We start from the raw sequence: 27,924 nt of genomic DNA, 5'->3' as shown, positions 1-27,924 counted from the left end.
TGCTTGTTGGTTTTTATGTTTTTTCCTAAGTTGTACGATCGTTGTTTCCTTATGTAATCTTCCAAGAATATGTTGTTGTCTTTATTATAATAAATATATATAATATATTTTATGGTGTTTAATTACATATTTAATTTAACATTTACTATTCAGATTATGTGTGACGTTTATTTAACTTATATTTTTAGTATTTTTTTTTTTATGTTCACGTATTAGAAAACGCATTTTTAATTATTGTATGAAAGGTTAGAGTTAGAATATTTGTTTGAGTTAATTATTATATGACTTTTGGTGTATGTTTGAATTAAAAAAAAAGCTTCACTGAAATTTTAAAAGGGAAAAATCAAAAGGTACCTCATCTTCATAAACAAAAAGAAAAAAAAAACTTTATTTTGTAAAACGTTTTTTAATTTCGATCTGACAATTTTTTTTTTTGGTAAAATATTGCATGATAAACCCCTTGTGGTTTTGTTGCAAATTTTATGCCATTTAGGCTCCGGACTCCATTATTAGACGTCGTCTCCATATTGGTTGTTTCTTCCTCGTAGACACCGACAAGAACCAGCCATGTGATCGTTCCAAATGCGTCGTTAGATTGAGATCTGTAGGGTGACGGGTATTTTAACTGCGTGAAGAGAAGGTGATGGTAGGCTTAGCAGGGCTTGAAACTACAATATCACTGTTATGAGCAATACGTTTCAATCAATTAAACTATAAGCCTCTACAAATCTCTACATGCAATTCGCTCACTTCAAGAAGAGAGGACAAAGATGAAAGGCAATCCTTCCAGATCTTTCTCTTCCCGGAATGAAATTTTTACTTTAAGAAGTAATTTTCTATATTTAGATTTTTTTCTGAGATTTTTGTTTATTTCTCTCGACGTGAAGAACCAAAAATTAGAGAAACGGGTTAAATAAAACAAATGATAGAAGCAATATCTTCAAGGGGTGTTTCGTCCACAGACTAGTTATATAGGTTTGTTAAAGTAGATTATCTAGCCCTTCCCGCGTGCCACAAATGACCTAGAAGAAGAACAATTTTAGAATAAAATGAGACGTAGCTAACCAACTTTTGGGAGAGACGTAATTGACTGCATTCTAATAGCTACACGACCCACGGAATTTAAAGAACCTAAAGGAGCATAAGTCATATATTCCGCGCCGCTCCTGCCAAGGTTGTATGTCTATTTTCAACCTACTCAAGTCTAACCCATTTGGACCCCTTAGAGGCTCTAACCATGGAACACGCAAATCCCAAAAACGCATAGTTTCTCCTCCAAAATTGACTTCTCCGGTTGGGGAACGCATTAGATAATTACCTAAACCAATAGGTCCTTACTACATAGACCGTTAATACAACGATGCCATGACATGTTCAATTATATCTTAACTTGGGCCTGCTTGGCTCTTTGAGGATTCTACCTACAACGTCATGGCATGCTCAATTATCTCTTAACTTTAGGTCTACTGGGCTCACAAGTAATTTCATTATGGATCGATCGATTAGTCAAGATTGATTGCTCACACAATTAGGTTAGGCAGGCGGAGAGGTGATCAGAATCATTATCGATATGATGTATGCATAACTAAGCTCAAGAATTAGTTTTTCTAATAGTATACTTTGGAAAATCGGAAACAGCCGTCCTATCTTGGTAGGAGTAAGGTCTGCGTACACTCTACCCTTCCCAGACCCCATGTTGTGAGATCTCACTGGGTTGTTGTTGTTGTTGTATACTTTGGAAAATAAATTACCCGATTGAGTCGAGCAACGTCTGAGCCAGGCCCCTAGTTCCTATTGTCTTGCCAAAACAGATCCAAAAGACAGAAATTGGTTTGACTCCAATTTACTAGATCAACCAAGACTATCACTGTTGTATTTCTAAGTAGTGCACTAAACAAGACATCGATTAGTAAAGTAAGAAGCATCACATAGAAATCCATCTCTCAGATCCAGCAAGTATTTCCACTAAATTTGAGCAAGAAAACCTGGAAATGTTCATTTCCTTTGAGTTACAAACTAGATATTATGTTACAATGACCAGTAAGTAAATCTTTTCTCAGACTGCTAGAATGGCTTGGGTAAACCAGGGTACATTTGTGTAAAAGTGCTATCAAAATTAAAGGTTAAGAAAATACATAGGAAACATAATATACACAAGCCTCGTTTGTGGACCTCCCCTGTTCACCGCTAAAATTCCCACGTATGGTGCTCTGGGATTACGAAATCCCTCGACTGAATATTACTCTGTAGTGCAACATGTCTCTAGGTAAACCTTACATTACCGCACAAGAGTTCTGCTGTTTTTCTTCATAACTGCTTCAAGGAACCTGTACATCCATCTATCTAGCATGCCTATTATACACAAAACATTAGATTAGATTAAAGATTTCCAACTAAATACAACGTCCAGCTTCTTAACTGCAAGAAAAAATAATTGGGAGGTACCACCGAATTTCAGACAAAAGAAGATCTAAAGAGGAAACCAAACAAATCAGGGAAAAACAAATTGTTCATACTTATATCTACAATAGCCTTCTCACTTGTAGTATAATAATGTAGTTCCCAATATTAAGCCACTCCCAAAACCTATGTAATAACCACGTATAAAATCAGTATCCAACTCAACAGACGCAATATAAACTCCAAGTCATTGGCAGATGCCAGGTCTATAATATTTCAGAAAATAATGAGAATGGAGATATTGTCTGAATGGTAGATCCGCCAACTGAGAACATGGGAAAAAGATTATAGAACACGGGAGAATTCCCAGGGAATTGATCGACTCGTGAAAAAAATCTTCCCTGAAATTAACTTTCCATTCTCAATATGTAAGAAAGGAATATGAGTAAAAAGAAGTCTCGGAATCATATTTACTGGCACCAAAATATATCTATGCATTTTCCACAGACCCAAGCAAATGATTTACAAATTCTTCACGAACAACAAAATGTAGAGCATCGAGTTCAGCCTTCAAATGACAAGAATATACGTGCAAAAGGAAGAATAGAATTATAGCAGGGACTTCTGGTTTATCAAAGAATTTTACCTTAAATAAATCGTACAGCTAAGTATTAGAGGCAAACCTGTCAAGGCAAAAGTACCACCCAGTACTGCACAGAGCCGAGTGATAAAGTGCAGAAAATTGCGACGTTCTTCTCTGATGGTCACAGTAATTGGTGACAAATCATATAAGAAATATACAGCTGCATTAAGCGAGAAAGACACTCAATAAGCAGAAAGGTATAACAAGAGAACCGGAAAAAGTGCAGCAATTGATAGAAGGAATTAGTCTGTTGAGTACTTAAGACTGTAGAGAAGCACCTGGCCATGTCCGTTCAAACTCATTGATGGGAGAAAAGTACTCCGTTACAGAGAATTGATTAGTTGGCAAAACTTCTTTTGATAGATACCTATATTCAGTGGGAACAATCTACACAAAAAAGAAAAAAAAAAAAAACATAACCTCAAAATGTGGAGAAGTAAAAGAAAGCCAACACAAAACAGGCGTTCTACGAAAAACTTGGTAAGGAATCCACATGAGTTAATTAGACCTTACATTTCAGCTAAATGTTAATTGTCACCATAAATCAACGGAAATCTCTCACTTTCTGGTTATACTTAAAAGGACAATTTGACAGAGGATGCTAGCAGATACCAGGAAAAGAAATTACTCCTGCAATAGAACTGCATATTTAAATAATTGCTCCCTGGGTCTGAACTCTTAATACATGTGTCACATTTAGTTTTGACTCAACCACTAAGGTAAAAGTCGGAAATATATCATATTTAAATTAAAGTGGGTCCAAAAGTGAAGATAAAGTTGACTTCCAAAAAATTTGAATACTGTTAAAAGTCAATATGGGTCCCAAAATTGACCTTTTTCTGATACTAAAGTAATTAAAACGCATTATAATAATATAATAAGAAAAAAAAAAAAAAGTTCCCATTTCAAGTGGATACAATCTTGAGACAGCCTGAAAACGGGAGTAGGACAGGAAGGAGGAAGCTGATGAAACTATATGCAGTTAAAATCCTTTTTTTTTAGCTAAATCATTTGTATACTGTTGACGACCCTGATGCAGAAAAATAGTCTCCTCAATTTCAGTTCAAAGTGGATATGAAGATCATGCACCACTGTGAATGTCTCCACAATCTACCATCCTGTCCTAAAGCTAATTAAATACTCTGGGACTATAATTACCAAAAAATGAAAATGGTACTTTAGGATTAGAGTCTTTCTATGTAATGCTTTTTGATAATTGAGAATTGCTGAGAGCGAGTGGCACATGGTTTGAAACTCAACAGATAATGGGCTCACCCCACTACCCCTCTATTTAATGCTGTTGCTCTATGGAGAATGCACCATCTTATGACCTGTGTAAGCGCCATTATTTGGCACATATCCAAGTATAGGCAGAAAATCAGATAGTGAGCTCCCAATTACAAAAGATAAGGTGCCTAAATTCAGCTCATATCTCCTTTTTGGTCCAGGAAAATGACTGATAAAAAACTAAAGTATAATATCAGAAAAGGTAAAGGAAAATGACTGAAGTGTGCAGTTGCACATTCATTTCCTCAGTTCGAGAAATATCTATGGCTATGTCCAAATACTGTAGTTCCAAACTAAACATTAAATACAATGTCGATATTTTCAAATGAGGGCTACAACTCAAACCTTAATGTAATATTTGAATGTTCCACTTGCCCCACGCAGAATTCGTTCTGTTCCATCAAGCGGGTTGTGACTACCTGGATATTGGGGCCCAAATGACAAGTCATGGATGATATGGCTCACATTGACATGAGTATTACCTCCAAAAATCTGCAGCGGTTAAAAACAGATACAAACAGGAGTAAGCAAAAACTGGAAGCAAAAACAGGAAACAATTCTGATTTCTATAAGAACTTCTAATCAACCAATTCCTAAGAGGTCGTTATTTTCAAGTCTATTTTAAGTTCCACTTTTAGGAGGTAATGTACTTCAAAACAGGGGCCAAATTTTATGCAGCAGACAGACTTAAAAAGTGTGGTTTACTGCTTTACATGTAGGTAAAAAGCATATGGCTTGCCGTTACAAACTATTCAACAACTCAATATGTAACTGTATCATTGGATTTAAGTAATATCTAAATACTTCTCTTAATGAAAATTAATGAACATCTAGACACTAGCTTCGAACAGCACAAGTACAGAAAAAATAGCAAACCTCCAGCGACAAATGACAATTTCATTTTTAGCTGAATCACCAAGATATAACTCATTTAAAATATATTGGATTTTCAGACCTTTCAGAGGTCAATTTGCCTACTTCCTCAGAAGATAAATTAAACTAAACAATTCTCAAAATTTAATATTAGCATCTTCCAGCTAGAAACCTTCAAAGATCACTGATTCATATATAATTAACAATAATAGAAAAGAAAGTTAAATGGAGTAGTCAATATCTTCCAACAGGCTGTTGTATCATTGCACAAAATCATACAATAAAAGAACATAAAATTCCAAGAGATCTAACCTTTTGAGCAACAAAGATGTTTAACCCGTGAACAGATATATGGAAATTTCCAGCAACACGTTGGACATCCAAAACACCATAGACCTGCAGTAAGCAATACAATTATTATTGCTCATGCAGCCCAAGTGGTATAACTTGGTACCTCCAAGGATAAGGATATAAATCCCAACCTTTTTCCTGATCTTATTTCTGAGGCATAAAGGAGAGAAAAGGTGTAGGATTACAAATAAAATAACAAGCTAAAAATGAAAGAGGCACATACTCTGCATCCCTCCCCATGAGCCAATGCTTGCTTAACCTTTTTAATCATATTTTCGGCATCTTGATCGAACCCTTGCAGATGAGCTTTATTATCTGAATCACCGTGATGGTCTTTGTGGTCATCTGGTCAAAGTTGTAATTTAGAGCCATGCTATTAAACATACAGTATATTCTTTTATCCAAAACATAAAATAATGCAAGTTCACTAATGTGAGGAGAAAAAAGTCGCACACAGTATATGCCCCGAGTCAAGAAAAGAACAAAAAGGCATTACCATGTTTATGTTCCATTTCCACAAGGTCCGATAAATACTCAGTTCCAGTAATATGGCCATCGCTGTTCAAGCGAAGCTGCAAAAATTCTTAACCATTAGCAAAATGCTTTCATAACTCCGGAAAAGCTAGGGAAAGATTAAAAAAAAAAAAAAAAAGAGAGAATATATGTGCTTGGACAGGCATAGGAAGTAGGTATTGCAAGCGAAAACAAAAATCCCCATATGAAGTGAAAGGCAATAGCATATCTTAGTGAAATGTGCAACTGATGTCAACTACAAGTAACCGCAAGTTACCCCCACAATTTTACAAGGCTTTTTTAATAAGGAATGTGATGTACAGACAGAATGCAGAAAGGAAGTATGAAAACTCCAGGTTTTGCCAACTCAGATTTTGCAAGTAAAGGAGGTCCACTAGTTCTAGATAGCTACCTTTTTTAGGAAAAGATTTCACTGATAATAGCAGGGCCAACTTGGCCATATACAAGAGGTAAAAAAAAAAAAAAAAAAAAAAAAAAAAAGGAGAAACCTACAAGTTCTAGATCCCAAGTAGACAGCACGAAACTTCTCTGCTTGACACCCCAGAATCTCGGTCATTTCATCAATAGAATCTTCTGAATTGACAGCATAGATACTGCCTCTTTGATAAATTAATCTTCAATCCAAAAAAGGCCTCAAAAGTCATGAATACCACCCTAAGGTGTAACATGTTTTCCTTTCAGCTCCACATAATACTACTGTATCATCTGCATGCAGAATATGTTAAATATCTAACCTGTCAGGTTACTACCATTTCCTTCTATTCCAAAACTTTTAATCCATCCATATCCTTCAGCTTTCTTTAACATCAGACTAAAGGATTCCATCACCATCACAGAAAGATAGGAGATAAAGGATCTCCTTATCTCAATCCTCTATGGGACTTAAAGAATTCTTCAGGGTTCCCATTGATTCATATTGAAAATCTGACAGTGGCTATACAACTATACATTCATTTTAGCAATTTATCCCAAAATTCATATGCCTCATTAGTTTAACAAAAAAACTGACCAATTCACATGGTATTGAGCAAGGCACTCATTCGCTACGACTCTTGCATCGATGATTTGCCTCCCTTTTATGAATGCATTTTGATTACTGCATATAAGTTATGCAATCTCCTTCTTCAGCCTCTCTATCGAAGTTTTAGAAATAATCTCATACACTTCCCAATAGACTAATTGGTCTAAAATCTTTAACTTCCACCGCTCCTTTTTTTTTGGGTACTAAAGCAACGAAAGTAGCATTAAAGCTTCTTCAAAGATCCATTCGGTTAGAACCACTCCACCGTCTTCATTTATCATCTATGACAATCTCCCAATGCTTTTGGAAGAAAACATATTAAGATCATCTGGCTCAAGAGCCTTCTCCCTCTATTTCGTTTTCTGAAAATTGCCTTTGTACCCAATTTTTTTCTTCATCAGAGTTATGTGATTTCATCAACAGTCTACTCAGGTCTCCAATATTCTTTTTCAGTAAACAAGTCTTCAATAGAATCTCAGAATATGCTCTTTAATCAGTTTACTGTCTTTTGTCAGCTTACCATCAATCATTTTGTCAATGTTATTGAACCTCTTATGAGAATTTGCCACTTTGTGGGAAAATTTTGTGTTTTGCCTCCAATTGTTACCCACAGACACCATGACTTCTGCCTTCTGGATGTCTCTTTTGTCCTAGCAATTTCCTCTCGCTCCCAGGTGGTTGTTTCCTTCTCAACTTTTACTGCACTTTCATCAGTTAAGGCTCCATTAAAATGATACAATTCTTCCAACCTGCTCAAAGCCTTTTTCTTCCTTTCTTCCAGCCTTATCGTTCCATTTCTTAACATCACTCTTCAACAAATTTAACTTCCTGGCAAGAATAGTATCTGGATAACCACTCACCTTGTCTGAATTCCACCTTCATTCCACAAGTTCAATGAAATCATCATTATCAACCAACATGTTTTCAAACTTAACCCCTTCCTTTGTTTTAATCACCACACTCAGAACCTACTGTTTTATGAACTTAAATGTGGGGGTTATTAATCCTCTGAACCTATTTCACTTTATTTAAGTCTATTTATTTCAATACTAAGTATTTATCTTTTGATGCAAATTTAGTGGTTCACTAAATCAAAATCTCACAGCTATCCTGCACAAACATACAAGTCTCTAGCCAGAATAAAAAAAAAAAGATTCCAGAAAAATAGTGAATGTAACATAAACTGATAAACAGAAACAATTAGGCCGTAACTGATCAAAAAACAGACAACTAGGCCTTAATCCTAACCATTGCATTGCCAACTATTTAAGTATAGCTTGTAACCATAAACACTCAAAATATTTTTAATAGTGCAGTTCTCTTCAGATGCTAATATGTGATTAAAGCAACTAGCCAGCATAAAAATGCCAAACATGTCTGTCAGAAGAATATAACCATCATATCCTAAGTGAAAACAGAATAACCGTTTTTTCCGTCATACCCCACTACTGCTGCATCTTACCCCCCCCCCCCCCCCCCACCAAAACCCCCCAAGCGAACACAGAACAGCAAAAGAAAACTAAGAAGGATTAATAAAGGTACAAATAGTTGCTAGTGAAGACACTACAAAAATGAAAGCACGGTTAACATACTACAAGCTACAGTGTTATGCATCATCTTGGTCACTTTCTTTTCATTTTAATAGAGCACTTCTTTTTTTGATAGGTAGGGCAGAGCACTAATTCTCAATTCAAATAGACCAATTACCTTCCATATGTTTGTATCAAGGTCCACTTCATGCTTCCCCGACATATCAATAGCATCCACACTTAGAACTACCACGGTAGAACAAATTGGTCAATGTCTGAAGCATTTAGATACTGGGTATTCACAAATAAAAATGAAATCTGAAAGAGAGTAAGCAAACATGGACCAGCAGGGGGGTTATTCTTCTTACCATCACAAGGTAAAGAGGGAAATGTCATATTGATGTGTATTGGAAGAGTCTCTCCGCGCCTTAAGTCAACAGCCATCTGCCAAAGCAAAATTCAGAGCAGAAACTTTTAAGCTACTCTTAAGTGGGAGAGGATAAAGTAAACAATGAAGAGAAAGCTGAATCGAAGAGAAGAGGAAAACCTGGTGAACTGTATTTATATTAAGATAGTAACTCAGTTCATGCAAAAATAATGTCGACATGATAATCAGCCCCACAATGGAAACTAGTGAGAAAAAAACCAAAGGTGTAAAGTTAGTAAAGAATCAAACTTAAAGAAAAAATGCAGAATATAGTAAGCATGATATCTTCTAAATGACAATCCAAAGTAACGCCAACTGAAGTAACTAGCAACTGTCGCAATTCAGTACCAGGCCTTTTGCATTTGACCAGGCGTTGGGAGCAACTTTGACACAAGCGCAGGAAAATTTTATAGAATCAAACAACCAGACGTAGCATCAATAACTTTATTGAAGAAAAAATTCATCTCTAAAAGTCATGGCATGTCTAAACATAGTCTACGATCAACTAACTAGAGGGACATTAGCTGAAAACATCTGTGCACAAACATGAACTAGCACAACATAAACATACAGAAGCAACATATTTAAAGAAACGTAGACACAATTCAGAAGAAACAGCCTAAATATAGATACAGTTTAGGATATTCAATTCATAACCAACAGTTACTGTCACTGCTGCAGGACGCGCTATCCTTATCAAAAAAAAAAAAATGCTTCAGGATGTGCTATTTTTTTCTGTGAATGATAGAAATACAATGGGATAACATGCAGCCTATTATCAAGTATGGTTTCTCTTTGAAAACAGTATGCTTCCAGAAAAGGAGAATAAATAACCATCATATTCTTCAGGTAGTATCCATATGAAAAGAAAACATGCTACTTCCTATCAACATTACCCTAAAAACCCTCTTTAGGCAATATCCTAAATTATGGTACAGATTCAAATCCAGTCACTAAATTGTGAACAAAAAGGCTACAAAGTGTTGCATTGCAACTCAACTTCCTGGGTATGACAATGCTTCAAAGAATGAGAACACTATAGTAATAGTCAAGCATGAATTCAGGGTGTGCGTGGTATGTTCCCTTGTTTGGTTAGTCAAAATGTTCTAGAAAACATTTTCTCTAGGAAAACAAGTGCCTTAAAATGAGGAAAACGACTTCCCTAATAGTAGGGAAAACAAGTTCCATAAGTGACATTCCAAGTTCAATGTCCTCCCCACCCCATCCCACCTCCCTAGTGTCTTGCTAAATTACATATAAATGCTGCTAGGGATAATATTTTTTTGCTTACTTACCAAACCCTCGAAAATAAATTAGAGACCTACATTTTCCAAGAAGACATTGTCCCCCATACCAAACACACCCTAAGAGAAAACAAAGAGCATTATGCCATGCTTAACATTCAATAGCTAAATGAAACTCTTTTGGGACATTCAGTCTGACCAGCAACCATACAAAAGGTAAATTCAGTGGTACAACGACAGAGGGAACACCACATTGCTTTTTTTTTTTAAATGGGAAAAAAAAAAAAAAGCAATGTGTGTGTGTGTTGTTGTGTGTGAGGGAATACCACATTGCTGCTTCGTTTGAAACACTAAGACCACCTTTTTGTCCCATTAGATGAAGAAAATGGCAAAAAAAATAAAATATATGGGGTCATGATGATCCATCCTAGTTACAAACATCAAGACAAGACATGGAGTAACACCTTGTTTGGATGGTTGTTACCTATTGTATTGTGTTGTTAGTTTAATTACAATGTTTGCTTTGGCTGTTACCTAAATTATATTGTATCGTATTGTTAAATTCATCGTTATGTAACGACGGAAAGTCCGAGTTTATGTAACAATCAATTGGTGTGATGATCGCATCGTTACCTTTTCTTTTTTCCTTCTCGTAATGTCTTTGCTTATCATCTAATATTCATATTTTATCCTTTACCTACCTTTTTATAATAGCTCTACCTCGTACCCTACTTTTCTTATAGGTTTATCCTTGTAATTGGTTATGTAACGACAGGAAACGATATAATCTATCCAAACATTGTATTTACAAAAATAATATAGTACAATACAATACAATATAGTATAGTAATACATTATGAAACGATATGTAACAACCATCGAAACAGGTGTAAGAGATAATAATGATTACCAAAGGCGCCAGATTTAGTCTTTTGTAACAAATGCTCTTCGGCACGGGGAAAAGCATCAAGGGATTTTAGAACTTGCTTCACCCCCATCTTTCTTCTCTATTTTCTACAATACTGCAACCAAGTAATAAACTAAATCTCGTTTACAGCCAAAAAAAGGTATAACAGAAAATGAAATTGCATTCGATAATTAGATCAAAGCTAAAAATACGACATCTCTGAGGAAGAAAATTATATAAATTTTAAAAAGATGGAATGATGAAAATTGTAGAGAGAGAAAGTACATTGGAGGGAGGGAGAATCCGATCGCTGATACTTGTCAAACAAAAAAAAAAGACGACGACGACGACAAAGATCCATCGAGAGAGACCAAGTTAGACTTTGTTTTTCTATTGGGTTTGGGCCTATTTCGGTTGAAGCCCAATTGTTTACGACAAACTTTAAAGACAAACTTACAGGAATAGCTACCTTAAGATTGGATGTAACCAACCGTAGCTACCATTCCAATATTACAGCTCGTAGCTAATATTATGGCAAAATACGTATTAATTTTGGTGTATTTGGAAGTCTTCAAATACACGGATATGTGGCATGTAACGTGTATGATAAAAACAAATCCCTGGATATTAGGCATTAATCATGCGTTTAATATGGAAGGTGAAATTAAATATTTTACAATCTCTTCCAGCAAATTAGATTCCCATTAATCACACGTTTCTCCTTCTCTCTCTCCTTATTCTTCTTAGTAACGTAAAATCAATCTTCAAAAACATTCAAAACAGAGGGATCGTAAAAAACAGAGGTTTTGATCACACAAAAGGAATTTGGAGAAAATCTTTTACAAATCAAATTCACTGTACAAACATTTGAAGTACCGCTTTGTTGAGCGCATTCCATTTGTTGCGTCGTAATTTTGCATTTTGGTGAGTGATGGTTTTGTGGTATTTGATTTTCGCTTTTATGTTTTATTATCTCCATTGTTATATTTTTATATTTTAGGCAGTGATTTATTCATATCTATGTGTAGTGCCGTCAGTTCATCAATGTGATTAAAAATACACAGACAGACGACTTCGTGTATGTTTTTTGTGAATCAGAGATGATCTACATATTTGTTTGAATGTTTTGTTACATATTTGTTTGAATGTTTTGTGAGCGTGTATTTGAACAAATGAAGAACTGATTATCATAACTGTGTATTTGAACAAATGAAGAACTGATTTTCATGTATTTGAACACTTTTTTGTATGTTTTGTTACACCTAACTATGTATTTGAACAAATGAAGAACTGATTTTCATGTATTTGAACACTTTTTTTGTATGTTTTGTTACACCTAAGTGTGTATTTGAACAAATGAAGAACTGATTTTCATGTATTTGAACACTTTTTTTGTATGTTACAACTAACTGTGTATTTTGAACAAATGAAGAACTGATTATCATGTATCTGAACACCTTTTTTGTATGTTTTGTTACACCTAACTACATACAAAGATTTGAATGTATGTGTATTGTCCTTACATATGTGTTACCGTATTTGATGCACCAATGAACTGCGTGTCCAAAATACACATACATTCAAATCTTTGTGTCATAATTTGTATATATTTTGTATGTGTTGATTTTCTCCATTATTAGTTGTTTTCTATAATAATTCCATATTTTATTTGATAATGTATTTCAGGAGTTTACCAAGCATATTGAATTCGGTTGTTGGAAAATGTCGTCTATATCTTCGTTGATTAGACACTGTGGTACTTGGAATGATGAGAACCGTTATGTGAATTTCAAAATCGATGCTGTTGTTTTCTAAGAGTATTCGACATATATGGATTTGTTACAGACAATTGCAACTCAGTTGAAGTTAGACACGTCCAGAACAGAAATATACATCAAATACATGGTGGAGGGTAGTGATATGCCGATGGAAATACACAATGATATGGGGGTCAGAGTTTACATGGATTTGAAGAAAGAGAATATTTGATAAATGTATCCTTTGTGCATAACCACTAATGATAAAAGCCTTGTCGTACCGATGAAAGTTTTATTCAAGGAGAGATTTTGCAACTTGGATACACAAGTCAGTTCGATTCTATGAAAACAGTCGGGTGTGTAGACTTGGCGTCTTCAAGGTATGGCAAGGATGTTCTTTGTATTTGAAAAGACACCAATCTAATTATCGAAGACAAAAACCAAAAAGAGGTTGTTGTTGATCAAGTTTACAAGGACAAAAATACATTAAAGTAATTTGTGATGGCAAATTATGCAATTTCACATAGGTTCAATTTTCGTACAGAGAGGTCTAATGCAATAAGGTACGGTCAAAGGTCTTATAGTGTGTATAATGTTATGTATTTATATTGTATTTGGAGCATCATCAGGAACACGGTCGGGATGGAGACGGGGGGCGCTTGGACATGACTTTTCCTTTTCCTTTGTTGCAACAGACTTGTTTGATGCCAAAACAGGACGTCTGGTAGATCGTCCACCCCTAGAATGAGTAACAGTACTTGGGATTGGAGTTGCTGTATTGTCCACTGTCTGTGGTACAGTTCGCATCTGTTTCGGCTTCTTGTGTGGTGGAGATTTTGATGCATCCTTCTTTTGAGGTTGTTTTGCAGCAGCCAAGTGGGGTGGTGTGGAACTGAAATCATCATAATCATCTGCAACCTCATGTGTGTTGGTGGTTGCTGCAGTTCTGTTCTTTGAGATATGGACGCAGTCCAAGAGTCTCAACCTCGGACATGACCGGCACAATATTATTATATGTAACATGGTCCTGCAAAAAATGAACATATGTGAGTTGACCGTTACATATATTTTGTGTACAATACATGCTTTAGTTAAAAAATTATTGAAACTAGTACTTTCATGAATGTGACATTGAAACTGATTTTGCATGTATTTGAACATAAAAATACTTATAACTCATACGTTCAAATACATGATAATGAGTTCTTCATTGAGTGTATTCTCCAAAGACGAGATCTGAGTGTATCTCTCACATCTGATTGTATATCTCAGATCTAAGAGTATTTCTGGTGACGTGCTTATCAGAATCAAAAGTTTGGGAGTTTCCGATCGAAGATTTATCATTGTTGTTGCTTGAGATGTATTTGTATTTATGTTGAATATATAGAGAGAAATTATTTTTGGTTGGACCCTTACCGGATGACGGAGATGACGACAAGCCGGGGCAGACGCGACGACATAGTTGTAGCAGATTGTCACCATTGCCGGCAGTGGAAAAATCTTCGGCGTTGTATTTTAGATTTGAGTGTATTTTATTTCTTATATCTCAGATCTGAGCTTATTTTATTTCTTGTATCTTAAATCTGAATGTATTCGTTACTTTTTAGTGTAAAATTCAGTGTTTTCTTTTTGTATTTTTTGCTTGTATTTCGAAGAAGATTTTTTTGTATACAAATAAATATAGTGAATTTAAATACAATTGAATATCCTATATATTTTCTTGCACTTATGTTGTTTGAATACAACCGAATTTAAGTATAATAAGTTGAATACAGTGTAAAAGTAGCTACGAATGAATACAATGAAATACAGCCGAATTTGAATACGTGTTACTATAGCTACGAAATGTAATTAGCAAAAGTGTAGCTATGCCTAAAAAATTCCCCCAAAGTATAGTCGTTTGTGAAAATTCCTTTTTTTTTTTCCCCAGAAAGTGCTTGTTTTAAGAAAATTAGGTGTTTGGCCAAGCTTTTGTAAGAAAATAAGTGTTTTTGGGAGTAGCAGAACTGCAGAAGTTGTTTTTAGAAGCTAAATAAATAGTTTTTCCCTAAAAGGAGCCGTTTGGACATGATTTGAAATCAAGAGATGAAATCATGATGATTTGAAGTTGAAGTTTTATTTGGACATGCAATTTGAATTTCTTAAGTTGTACCTTTTTTTATAGACATAAAAGTCCCACAAATTGTGAAAACGTCAAAACTTTCCCAATTATACAATCTTACCAAATGAGCAAGTCATAGTTCATAACAAAATTAATACGCTACTAGAAGCCCTTTCTAAAAAATACAACATCAATTGATCAAAATTTAGTTTAATAAAATGGAAAATTGAACATAAGTTGTAGTGTAACTACTCTTTAATATAATGGAAAAGGGTCAAATTTACCCTCCGTCAAAGTTTGGGATCAAATTTGCCCTCCCCGTTAGGATACTTGTTATATTTACCCTTTTTTAGATGGAAATGTGACTTGGACTAAAAAATTAGCCACATAGGCTCCATGTAGACTTCTAAACCCAATTATTTTAACCCATGACCCGTGACCCATTTACCTATCATATAAAATAATAAACCCTAATCCTTTTATTTTAGAAAAGAGACAAGAGGGAACGGAAAGGGAAATCAGCGACTTGGAGTTCTCCGTTTACCCATCATATAAACTTGGGTTTTCAGTGCTAGGTATTTTCTTGAGGAGTGGTGTTGAGTTTAATGTTGTTACTTTGAGTACTCTAATTATAAGGGGGCTTTTTGAACAAAATAAGATTAAGGCTGCCTTGTATTGGTTGTTTAATAAGCTAATAACAGAAAGAATTTTGTAAGATGGATGAAGTTAAGTTTAGTATTATGTTTGGTACTGTCATGAATGGATGAAGCTGGTAATATTTTTCTTATGTAATTACGTTTATTGTTCTTATGTAATATCACTGTCTACTTGTATTGTTCTTATGTAATATCAGTATTTGGTGATTCCCTTTCCGTTCCAAGTCGCTGATTTCCCTTTCCATTTCCCTCTCGTCTCTTTTCTAAAATAAAAGGATTAGGGTTTATTATTTTATATGATGGGTAAATGGTCACGGGTCATGGGTTAAAATAATTGGGTTTGGAAGTCTGCGTGGAGCCTATGTGGCTAATTTTTTAGTCCAAGTCACACTTCCATCACACGGGAAGAAAGCGAGTTTGATCAGCTTTAACGGAGGAGCAAATATAAACTATAAACCATACTTTGATAGTAAATTTGACCACTTTTCCTTAATATAATCCTCCCTCATGTTTGCTAAGAGTAAATTTGTTATAAATATACTACCGACTTGTAGATCTTTAAATATTTGATATAAATGGTTGATAAATGTCACGCCCCGAACCATGGCCTGGGCGTAACACGGCACTCGGGCCTGCTGCAATGTCCAGAAGCGAGCCTGTAGGCACAACACAACGCCAGAGCGTGAAAACAATATAATCTCTATGATGCAATTTAAATGAAACATGAAAATATAATTTGCGGAATAAAGTCTTGAAACTATCTCATAGCATGAAAATTCATGAAAACGTAATAGTACGCAAACATGAAAGCATAAGCGGCTACTGTGAACTAATATCATCTGTAAAACCTCTAAAACGTAATACGAATACTAACTACCGGGACATGGCCACGGACTACTGTAAAGGCGGAATACTAATCACTCCAGTGTTGAACAGGAAGGGAGTGGGGCTCGCAATAAGGCGATGGCGAGGGTGATCCTACCGCGCGGCGTATGCTCACTGAAAAATCGATGTCACCTTGTGAAGTGCGAGCCCGGGCAAAAGGGACGTTAGTACATGGTGAATAGTACTAGTATGTAAAACCTATTTGAAATGAAGAACATGGCACAACATAGGTATAGGACATGGCTAATGAATGTAACTTGAACATGAGCATGAAACATGAGTAAAGTACGAAAACGATAAATCAATGGAAATACGTGTATATAAAGCGCTGTAACGTGGGGAATCTTTATAGTATGCTTAATGACGTATTAGCATGCTTGCGTCACTACCAATGAACACTCGGACACTTGCCGGGGATATGAATTTAAGTAATAAGCATGTAAGGATCCAAACGCATAATGAAGGAAGTGTTGCCTCGCTAGCGACAACCACTGTCTACGGTGGCTACGTAGTTTCGGGCTATACGAGCCATCTCGGTTAACTAAGCAATCCCGAAAACATGAACATGATATAGTTGGCTAAGAAGCCCGTGATTTTCGTGAAATAACTTGTAAATAACTTGTAATCATGATTTCACGAAATAACTTGTAACATGGTTTCATGAAATGTCTTGTAATATGGTTTCATGAGATAACTTGTCGTAGTCGTACAAACATGTTCTTGATTCGTGAGTAATAACAATAGTTTCGTAATTATATATAATTGACTTGAAAACATGCTTGAAACTTGCTACGTAAAATCATAAAATTTCATATAAACATAATGAGAACACATGAGGAAGAATTCATGATTCATGGATTAAGCTAGCGTTCCTAATAACCATAATGGAAGATTAGGAATACAATAACGAATATAGATACAAAATTCATATTCATAAATACATAACTATGGGCTACCGATATGTTGGGTTTAATGCCACTAGGGTTTGAACTTCATGGATATCAAGAAACGGAGCATGGGGAAGAACGTAGAGATTCCCGCATGTGGATGGAAGTTCTACATACCTTAATTGCTCCAAAAATCTTGAATTAAAGACTTGAATTTTGGAGAAAATTTCCTAATTCTTGATTTCTTGAACCTTGAGATTGGTTTTCTTGAAAACCCTAGTTTAGGAACAATGATTTCTTGCTTAGATTATTAGAATATATGTTAGAATTGAGTTGGAAGGGTTTGGATTGGCTTACCTTGATGTTTTGGATTGTTGCTAGGGCTTGGAATTGTGAATGATGAAATAGAAGAACTCAAGACTTGGATTTATACAAAAATGGGGCGGGAGTTATATGGACGTATTATACGATTAGTATAAAGTTATACGATCGTATAATATGACCATATTTTATCATGGGCGAGAACGAACGTCGATTTGGAGTGTCACGAAGTACGGACGAGTTATACGGTCCGTATAAAATTATATGGGCCGTATAACCGGTTCGTATAACATGCTCGGTGAACGGTACTGCCTTTGCGTCTCTTCGGTAAAATAGCCATAACTCTTTGAACATATGTCCGTTTGATTGTAATATATACCGTTGGAAAGTTAATTCAAAGGGCTACAACTTTCATTAGGGAAGTTTTCCCAAATTACTAATTAATAAAGGGGTTATGGTCATTAGATAAGACCTTCTAAAAACTCACTTGCAAACATGCCCAGTAGAGTGGCTTGACTTTGCTTTGCCAAAGACATTTCTTATGACTTGATTAGTTTTCAAAACACTTCCTATAACCTACTATTGGTTCCATTATGTTATCATCTTATGAGTTAAACCTTCGCCTGAAGCTACGAGGTGTTACAATAAACATAATTGGTAAATATATATACCAACTTATAGATCTATTTTTACAAAATATAAACTTATGGGTCAACTTTTACATTTAAAATTTTTGAAATAATGATTTGGAATCCCAAATCATGCATTTTTGGATGATTTGTGATTTCATCTCATGAGATAAAATCACATGTCTAAACATTGATTTCATCTCATGAGATGAAATCGCATGTCTAAACGCCTACTAAAAATACTTTTTGAAAAACACTTTTGAGACAAAATACACTTTGAAACACTTTTTAAAAGTTTGGTCAAACACTAATTACTGCTTGAAAGTGCTTTTTAGATTAACTAGTCAAACACAAGCTGCTTCTCACTGAAAGTACTTTGTTGAAAAACACTTTTTGAAATAAGTTGATTTTAGAAGCTTGGCCAAACAGGCTATATGAATCAAGAAGGAAAAATTACAATCAAGTACCATTCAACCATCTAATATACAAATATGTACAGAGTGTATAGATAGTGTATACTTTATACTAAATATACTATACATATAAGATATATACACTATACATATAATATACACACATATACACAACACTAATAATGTATAGATAGTTTATATTTTGATCATGTTGGCAAAGTAGTTGGCCAAAGGTCCATTCATGTAAATTTCCCAATCAAGAACTACTTATTGGTATTCATTTTTTGTCCCTCCGTATGACTCATTTTCCTAATAGATTGAAAATAAGTTAATTATTGATACTACAATTTTAGTATCTCGATTTACTTAACGTAATTCTGTAGTGTTTCTTTTCATCTAAATGTTTGAGACTTTCAGAATACTGAATATATAGCCATAGTATATTTTCAAAATTTATACTCATTTACATGTTACATAAACAGATGAGATAGTCGAATTATGTCATTAACTATGAAACACCGTGTCACAAGAATACAATTTTGGTAACATGGCTTTTGGGTTCTCATAATTTTAAGTGAAATCAAAGTTTCAGTAATATCTAAACAAACTTGTTTCAAATTGTCACATTCTAAAGCACCTCATCACATATTCTTCACAAGATTAGTTACTCCTTGCATACAAAGCATGACAAGATCACAATTTTTTTACTTTCTTCATACCATTAATCATGCCATATAATGATAAGGCCTTTTCCTTTTAAATGATGCATCTGCTTAAGAAACTTAGCACAATATCTGTTTTCTAAGTATTCAAACTTGGCTCCTTTTTGTGTAAATCTTTAATGATATACCTTTTAAAGCATTTCTAAATTAGGATGTTAGGGAGGAAACTGCTTCTGACTTCTTTGTCTTTTTTTGTTGTACTCCTCTTCATCTTCTTTATATCATTTAATATTCGTCTAAACTTTTCGTTAACAACTTCTTTAAACAACACCATTTTACTGCAAAGACCGACCCATATGAATGCACAATTCACCCTTTTAATAGGAATCTTTACACGACCAGGAAATTTCGATAGACGACATTTCCTTCGTCTTGTGTATGGAATTCAATCCACACCCATAGCCCGTATTGACGTAAAGTTCGTTTTCTGCAACATCACCAATGCAGAACAACGAACTTTCATCGCCTTAGAAATTATGCGTTTTAATGACATTATCGTCCTCAACTGCTCAGAGAACATGAATAGCGGCAAAACTTATACTTACTTTTCTACCCTTTCTCGAATCCTTCCCACTCATTATGACTATGTCATGAAGGCTGATGATGATGTTTATTTGAGGCTTGCACCATTAGCATCATCACTCCAACCACTACCTAGAATTGATCTATATTATGGTTTTGTTATACCTTGTCCTAGCATGAACCCTTTTGTGCACTACATGTCCGGAATGGGGTTCATTTTATCATGGGATTTGGTGGAATGGATCAGAAAATCAAACATTCCCGCGAATAATACTTATGGACCCGAAGATAAGTTGGTTGGTCAATGGCTAAATTTGGGGAATAAAGCAAAAAATAGGTTTACAAACAAGCCCAGAATGTATGATTATCCAGGAACTAATGGAAGATGTTCACATGAGCTTATTCCAGATACCATAGCTGTTCATCGACTAAAGAAGTGGGAGCAATGGATAAATGTTCTAAGATTCTTTAATGTAACTAAACAACTTCAACCTTCTGTGCTTTACAGTATATCATTTGATTAATTAATTAATTTGAAATTATTGTATATATGATGTTATTTTTAGCTAAGTTCATATCCATCGCAAGACAAGTCATTTATCTCCCACCTTGTAATACGTATTACTCTATCTCAATTCGTGTGATGATGTTTGATTTGGCATATAGTTTAAGAAAGAATGAGTTTTGAAATTTGTATTATAAAACAAGCTAAAAATATTTATGTGACTGCAAATCATCTCATTAAGGGTAAAATGGATATTTTAAAGTTAAATTGTTACTAAATATATAAATCTGTTCTTCCTTTTTAAAGTGGCTAAAAATGATAAAGGGTCATGTATGAGATGGCTGAAGTATGTTGCTCTGCTACAAATTTGTTCCTACGCCTTTTTTCAAAATGAATCAATGAGATTATTCTCCTCAAAATATAACAATTTGAAGATAGAAGAAATTTAAAAACAAATAAAAAGGAGCACCATCTTTGTGAAATCCAATTCAATCTTAATACAAGTAAGGTAATATAAGATTGCTTGGAAATTCAATATTTTCCGACGTTTTATTTTTAAAGTCATCTAAGACGAATGCATAAAATTGTCAAATATAGGAAATATGACAAACTCACGTCCAAATAAAGATTTACAAGGTTTTTTTTTTTTTTTTTTTTTTTTTTGCTTGAACTAGAAAATATTCATTCTAAAATTTAGTCTCTCACAGAGGAGGAACTATTTTAGTACTACTCAGTCTGTGCCAAATTAATTATCATGTTTCAATGCTCGAGAGTCAAATTAACTAAATTTTAAAGTTAAAACGTATTTGATCAATTCAATTTTTACAATCAAAATTTAGATATTAAAAAATTATGCAAAAAATACTATAAATTACAACTTTTCTTATGTCATTCGATAAAAGAAATACAATACTTTAAATTGTTGGTAAAAATCATATAGTTTCACCCTCGAAAAGTTAAAATAACTAATTTGGAACGAGTACTATGTTTAGTGTTTGATGTTAAAAAAACAAAAATAAAAATAAAAATTAGTGTTCCAAATTTCAACTCATCCAGTTGCAAAAGTCAACTATTTATTCTCCACAGTAGGCTGAAGAATCAAGTGTATAATTTTCAGTTCTCTTTTAAAAAGGAATCCTTTTTCAATTTTTCAATAATGGAGTAATTTTCAAAGACACAATTCAAGAAGAAAGGCTAATGAAAGAGTAAAGAATATACAATTCTATGGTTGAAAAAATGCGTTGGTCTCCATTTTTAGGGATTCCACTTATAGTGGTTCTTTTCTCCTTGTTCCTTTTCAAGAATTTCCCTCTCAAATCACACTACTCTACTTCACAAGTATGTTTCTTTAACCCCATATCACTATTCTTTCTTGTATTGATATATTTGTATCTGAATCTCAAGATTACTTTTTTTGTGTGTGGGGGATAGAGTTCTCCTAGACTTTTCACTGTTGAAGAACTTGCTCTTTACAATGGGTCTGATCCAAACCTGCCCATCTTTCTTGGTATTATTGGGTACTTGTCAAATCTTGCTGTTATAATCTTGTGTGTTTTAAAGATTGCATTTTTTTTAACACTTCAGTGATGTTATCCCTTTTGGTTGATGCTATTAATAGGTCAGTGTTTGATGTGAGCAAAGGAAAGAGTCATTATGGAGTAGGAGGTGGCTACAACCATTTTGCTGGAAGGTTTGTTCTTCTTCCAATTCTTTCGCTTCATAAATTGTGTTTGTTGAATATTAAGTGTAGTTATTGTTCTAATTTATGTGGGAATTTTTTATTTTCTGATAAAGGAAAATCAGGTTTAGAATTTTGCTGACCATGTGTTATATAAGGCTAATCTCTTTGGAGTACTTTTAACCGCTCAGCGTTTTCTAACTAACACATGTTGTTTCTACAATTTTCAAATTTCAGAGATGCTTCGCGTGCATTCGTTTCAGGAAATTTTACAGGTTAGAATCTTTTGTTTATATTTCTATTTTGGGAGTATGGTAGATCTGCTATATAGTGCATTAAGATCATTATAACTTTGTCTAGTGCAAAGCACAGTATGATTGCAAATAATGTGAATAGGAGTTCATGACAGAAGCAAAACCAACTTAATAAATCAACCTTCCTTTCTAATAGATGGAAGATCTTAACAGCATCAGATTAAGTCCAGCTTTTGCGAAAAAGGTTGCTTTCCTATGCTAGCAAACTGGCTTGATGGAAGTATTTTCATTCCTTTACTTGGAAATTTTTCCATTTTTAAGGCAGTTCTACTTCTGGAGAGTCACATGTAGCAAGGTTGTGGTGATATGTTAAGTGGTTTTCTAAGAGAAAATGGATCCACTACCAGCAGCCAAGGAAATGGCATTCCTATTATTTCAAATTACTTTTTTTTTTTTTTTTAGTTATTCATGGTGGTTCCTCTCACTTGTTTGCATGATATATCAGTAGAGTTCTGTTATGCTTCGGGTAGTGGTTAAGCACCAGTTGCATCTGTAAGGTGGAAACAATCATTATAGGTTCAGCTGTTGCCTTTCTTTTTTCTTTTTGTTGTATTACTTTTTAGTTTTTTCTTTGAAAGGTTAATGAGAAATGGTGAATGTAAGTTCATACTATATATGTGAACTGTTATCTGATCAAATTCGTCTTCTATCTTTGTCCCTTGGATTATATAGTGTTCCTTTTTACGTTGTGCGAACAGGTTGCTTGTGCTAAGGTGCTTAAAGTAAAAAAGAAGATTCAAATCTTAAAGGATATTTTAGCATGCAAGAGGAGGAAACTAGCATGAAATTTGTCATAGGTCACATATCAATTCTCCCTTGGGTTATTTTTGACCATATTGAGAACTGAGATATCAAAATTCACTAGCCAAGGATTCTTGTACCTTCAGTTTAATATTGGCGTCATCAACTTTTAAATAGGAACTTGTTTTGAAGAGGATATTGGTGTCATCAGCTTCTAAGGAACAAGAGGTATTTTGGACATGTAATAACCAACTACATACTTAACTGGCAAAAGCTTCACCTAGAAGGTGAATGCATAAGGGAAGCAGTAAATTGAGCAGCTTTATAGCATACCTTCTGTTGCTGATTGCCCATATATCTGTACCAAAAGAAGCTAGATATTAAAAGTTGTGTTCCCCATTTTGGTTGCAATCTGAATATTGGTTATGGCAGTAGTCAACTGTACTTTTCCTCTTGTCTGGGGTTTTGTAGAATGGCAAGGAATACCTACGCTCCCCGGTTAAAAAATAAGGATCACATTTTTTAGGCTTAGTCAAGTGCAACTTATCAGGAAAGAAAAAGCTCAGTCAGGCACAAACAGTATATAATTTAAGAATGTGCTTGATTGGTCTATTTGTAGAAATCTTTCGAGTTTCTTCGATAATCACTGTTAGGAAAAGGATCTGAGAAGTGAGAACTATGAATTGTGATGTTTGAAGCAATAAGTGCTGGCTTTTTAGAACAATTTCAGTTGTGATTGATTGAATTCCTCTCTGGAAGGAAAAAAAAAAAAAAACTGTTACAAATTTGACCACTTAAAGAGACTTCCTTTTTCTTGCTTCTAGATAGCCTCCAAAGTGTAACAAGATTAAACAATGGCTAAATGCAGCACTTGCGATGTTTAACTTCTTGCTTGCCTTTTTATTTCCATGGTATAAATGAAATATGATTCTTCTGTTTTAATTTAGTCTTGATGAACTGTGGCTTCTAAAATTAAGTTGTTTTACTGTATGTTAATACAGGAGATGGACTCACTGACTCACTGCGCGATTTATCCAGCGCCGAGGTAATATGATGTTCTGTTGTCATTCAGAGGTTGCTTCTGTTTTGAACATGTTATGTCCTTGGTCAGTCGCAGTGCTAATATATCTGGTGCAATCTTTTTGATGACCCATACTACTTTATGGCTTATGGTTTTCCGTCTAAATAAAGTTTACGATGCTAGTAATTGTACAAATTGCCTTCTGGTTTTTGCAAGGTTCATATGCTAAGGTGTTACTCTCTTTGCTTATGGTTATCTTCTTCCATTGTTAAGTCCTACAGACCATCTCTGCTCATGGCACTACATATTATCTGAAAGGGAATGAAGTTGTATTCACATCAGTCTGCAGAAATATCTTTTACAGATGCTGTATATGGCAATTTTTTCTTGAAGGGGATGAACTTATACTCTATATCTCACTTTTATAGGTTAAGAGTATTGTTGACTGGAGAGGCTTCTACTTCAGAACGTACATGTGAGTAATTCATCTTCTAAACTTATTAATCTTGAATGCGTACTGTGGATTGTGAACGGTGGATTTTTTCTTGGGAGAAAAGTTATCTGCAATGTCTTCACTTTCTTATTCAAAACTCAGAATTTTAATTAATTTCCAAGATATTTCTGTGAAACGTCAAGGAGTAGCTTGTTCCTAATGGAGAATTATATAGGCATGACTAGGCAGGTGGTTGTATGTTTGTGCATGTGTCTCTCTGTTGGGAAGGGGAATGAAAGCATAGGAGAGTAGAATTAGAAAGCTCTAAGGGTTTCGGTTGGGAAGGGCATAGCACGTGTTATGTGTGTTAGGTGCACGTCATGGGTTCAAACGCTGCAGCAAAAAAGGTCTAGTATTTAAGTGGAGAAAACATAAAAGGGCGGCCCCTTTTTCACCAAGTTTCGAACCATCCTACATTATGAATGGTTAACCTGCATTCCTTCTCAAAAAAAAAAAAAAAAAAAAAAAAAAAGAGGTTAACCTGCTAACCTTGTCATTTGCCTAAAGTCCATGTGAAGAGTTTATTTTATTTTATTTTATTTTGGTTTAGTAATAAATAACTTAACTAATATACCTTGCATGAAATTACATGGACCCTAATGGTATTATACTATTATCTCCTGCATTGCCGATTATGACCTTTGCATTTGGCAGAGAATATGGGCTGTCAGCCTGCAGCCATATTTCCCACTGAAAGATATTTCTTTTTATTCCTTCCCACTCAAGACATTTATTTTGCCACAAGATGGCAAATCTTAAACTCCCTTGCCTTTTGGATTTTAACAGATTCCCAATTGACAAAGCTGTCTTTCCTAGGTCTTAACGCCATCTCTCCATACCTAATGAAATTTCTCTTTTGAAAAAGATATAATGAAATTATATGTCTCAGCTACTCCAACTAGGACTAACTTGAACTCTTATCGGTAGACCTGGCGACTTACGACTGCTTAGTTTGTAATACAATCATGGGAGGTGTGTCTGAGGAACTGTTTTCTTCATTATATTGTGTGTAAAGTGTGTCTGAAGGGTAAGTAGCCCGAAATAAAAATCAACGTGAAGAACAAGGAAGATTAAGCTAAAGATGACCTTTACCTGAGATGTTTTTGTTTCTGGTGAAGCAAATAATATTGTTATAACCATGGACTTAATATCTATAATGCTATCATTTATATACTCGTGCATAACAACAACATATCCAATGTAATCAAGTGGGGTCTGTGGAGAGTAGGATGTATGCAGACCTTACCTCTACCTTTGCGGGGAGGGTTGGATGTACCTGCGCATAGTTATCAACAAAATAATTAAATTAAATCCTATTATGTATTTCAGTTTTTTGGCAGCTAAAAAGCAATAACGAAAGATTTGGTTTAAGAAGTCATCCTCTGTTTGTTTCCCCTATTATGACTACTATAGGTAGGAGGTTTAAAGTTGAAGAACTGAATGATCTTTAACTCACTTCCTTTCTGGCAGATTTGTTGGTAAGCTTGTGGGTCGCTATTATGACAGTGAAGGAAATCCTACAAAGTACTTAAAAGGGGTTGAAGCAAAGGCAGCCAGAGGGGCTCAGCTGATGGAAAAACAAAAGAATGAAGAGGCTAAACTACCTAGCTGTAATTCAAGGTGGAGTCAGGAAGAGGGTTCAGAGGTACAATTCTTTCTTCAATGTCCCAAACTACATACCTCAAAGATTTTCCCCTTAAGAACTAGGTATTTAGGTAGGGGAAGAATGAAAGGAAGACGAGATAATAGGTCTCCCTGCCCTGTTTGCTTTAGGTTGAGAACAGGGAGGAATTTCAGAAGAAAATAAATTATCCGTTGCATGGAGTCCAAATAAAACTTTTTTTTTTCCTAACAACATATTATTTCTCTGCTTTCCCCTGACTGTTCTCTTTGGATGACAAAAACTTATGTGATAGGAGATGTTTTCATCTGCATGTCATCTTGCTTCTCATTCTTTCTAACAAACAAAACAAGGGAAACTTACTTTGTGTTTGTTTCTAATTTCCAAACAAAGGATAAAAGGAAACAATTTTTTTAGAAAAGATAATAAAAGATCTGGTTATGGCTGCATGTAGAGAAAACACTGCTAGCAGCAACGTGTGATAGAATGGGGAGAAACTAAACGTAAAAAGTAAAGTGGTCCATGACATATTTTGGTCCAAACTACAAACTAGGGGGACACAACAAAAGCTATTTCAAGCACAGCAAAATGGATTTCCAACTCATTGGTTTCAATGATATTTTCAAGTTGTTTGTATGTCATTCTAGATAAACGGCCACACAATTAGATGGGCAGGTTCTTGGTTCCTGAAGCCTGTGTCATTGTGCATTTCCGTAGAGAAGGCAAATGCTCTTTTTAGGTACTGCCGGAATGGCAGGGATACTGCAGATAAACGTCATTTCAGGACTCTACACTCTTGATGAATTAAACTTTATTTCTGTTCTCAGGTTTGGTGTGACGATGGATATCCGAGATTAGTTCAACGACCTACGGAGATAGCGTTGACAGGAAAAATGAGCAAACGTTGTGCTTGCTTTAAAGAGGAAGATCTTGGCCAACCAGGTCTGGAAGTCTACGAAGGATGTGATCATTTTGCCAAAACATGCCGGTTATAAAAACAGCATTGTGGAACTTCATCATAATGATATTGATATTTACTTATGAAAAGAATCATAGAATATTTGACATCAATTCCACATAGAACATTCTCTACAATTTTCCATGTGAACAAATTTTGTATATTTATTAGTCTCTCAAAAGAGTTCACATTCTTATCCCAAAGTTGAGATTTTTGGTTAACCTGCGTTATTGAAGTGTGGATGGCACTGAGGCTGGAAAATCATGCAAAATATGGGAAGATGACGAATACCAAATAGGAAAACAAAAATAGAAAATACATGAGTTGCCCCTAAAATTGTTTGAAAAGTCATCACATAGAGTTGCCCCTAAACTTGTTCGAAAAGTCATTCTCACGCTGATTCTTTATGAGCGACTTAATACCCCTTAATCTTGTTCGAAGTGAAGATTTTTTGAACTTTAAAGACTCGCGAGTCTTAAATTGA

General features: G+C 34.7%; 3 protein-coding genes across 5 annotated transcripts; 2 read left to right on the top strand and 1 right to left on the bottom strand.

The window, feature by feature from the left end:
* Positions 1–1,946: 1,946 nt before the first annotated feature.
* LOC132036651 (uncharacterized) lies at positions 1,947–11,555 on the bottom strand. 3 transcript variants are annotated; one of them, XM_059427031.1, is made up of 12 exons: positions 11,502–11,555; positions 11,220–11,323; positions 9,186–9,268; positions 9,007–9,082; positions 8,817–8,884; positions 6,051–6,126; positions 5,778–5,899; positions 5,516–5,599; positions 4,676–4,822; positions 3,322–3,430; positions 3,084–3,203; positions 1,947–2,352 (listed from the first exon to the last, which is right to left on the bottom strand). In XM_059427031.1, exons 2-12 carry the CDS (start codon positions 11,305–11,307, stop codon positions 2,279–2,281), a joined length of 1,047 nt encoding a protein of 348 aa, XP_059283014.1. In that variant the 5' UTR covers positions 11,308–11,323; positions 11,502–11,555; the 3' UTR covers positions 1,947–2,278. The 3 variants fall into 3 exon arrangements, with proteins under 3 accessions (XP_059283014.1, XP_059283015.1, XP_059283016.1); XM_059427032.1 differs by having other exon boundaries at positions 11,220–11,331; positions 11,502–11,522; XM_059427033.1 differs by lacking the exon at positions 9,186–9,268.
* An 8,101-nt stretch (positions 11,556–19,656) lies between these two features.
* On the top strand, positions 19,657–20,779 carry LOC132037714 (beta-1,3-galactosyltransferase pvg3-like). Its single transcript, XM_059428308.1, has one exon. The coding sequence runs from the start codon at positions 19,740–19,742 to the stop codon at positions 20,631–20,633; it is 894 nt and encodes a 297-aa protein (XP_059284291.1). The 5' UTR covers positions 19,657–19,739; the 3' UTR covers positions 20,634–20,779.
* Positions 20,780–21,765: 986 nt separating this feature from the next.
* On the top strand, positions 21,766–27,562 carry LOC132035935 (membrane-associated progesterone-binding protein 4). Its single transcript, XM_059426114.1, has 8 exons — positions 21,766–21,952; positions 22,046–22,131; positions 22,233–22,304; positions 22,530–22,567; positions 24,349–24,392; positions 24,797–24,843; positions 26,332–26,506; positions 27,310–27,562. The coding sequence occupies exons 1-8, from the start codon at positions 21,839–21,841 to the stop codon at positions 27,475–27,477; spliced, it is 744 nt and encodes a 247-aa protein (XP_059282097.1). The 5' UTR covers positions 21,766–21,838; the 3' UTR covers positions 27,478–27,562.
* The last annotated feature ends 362 nt before the right edge of the window (positions 27,563–27,924 follow it).

Source organism: Lycium ferocissimum, chromosome 11 (assembly GCF_029784015.1).
Source record: "Lycium ferocissimum isolate CSIRO_LF1 chromosome 11, AGI_CSIRO_Lferr_CH_V1, whole genome shotgun sequence".
Lineage (NCBI taxonomy): Eukaryota > Viridiplantae > Streptophyta > Magnoliopsida > Solanales > Solanaceae > Lycium > Lycium ferocissimum.
The sequence above is the reverse complement of the archived record's forward strand: the minus strand, read 5'-3'. Positions and strand labels throughout refer to the sequence as shown.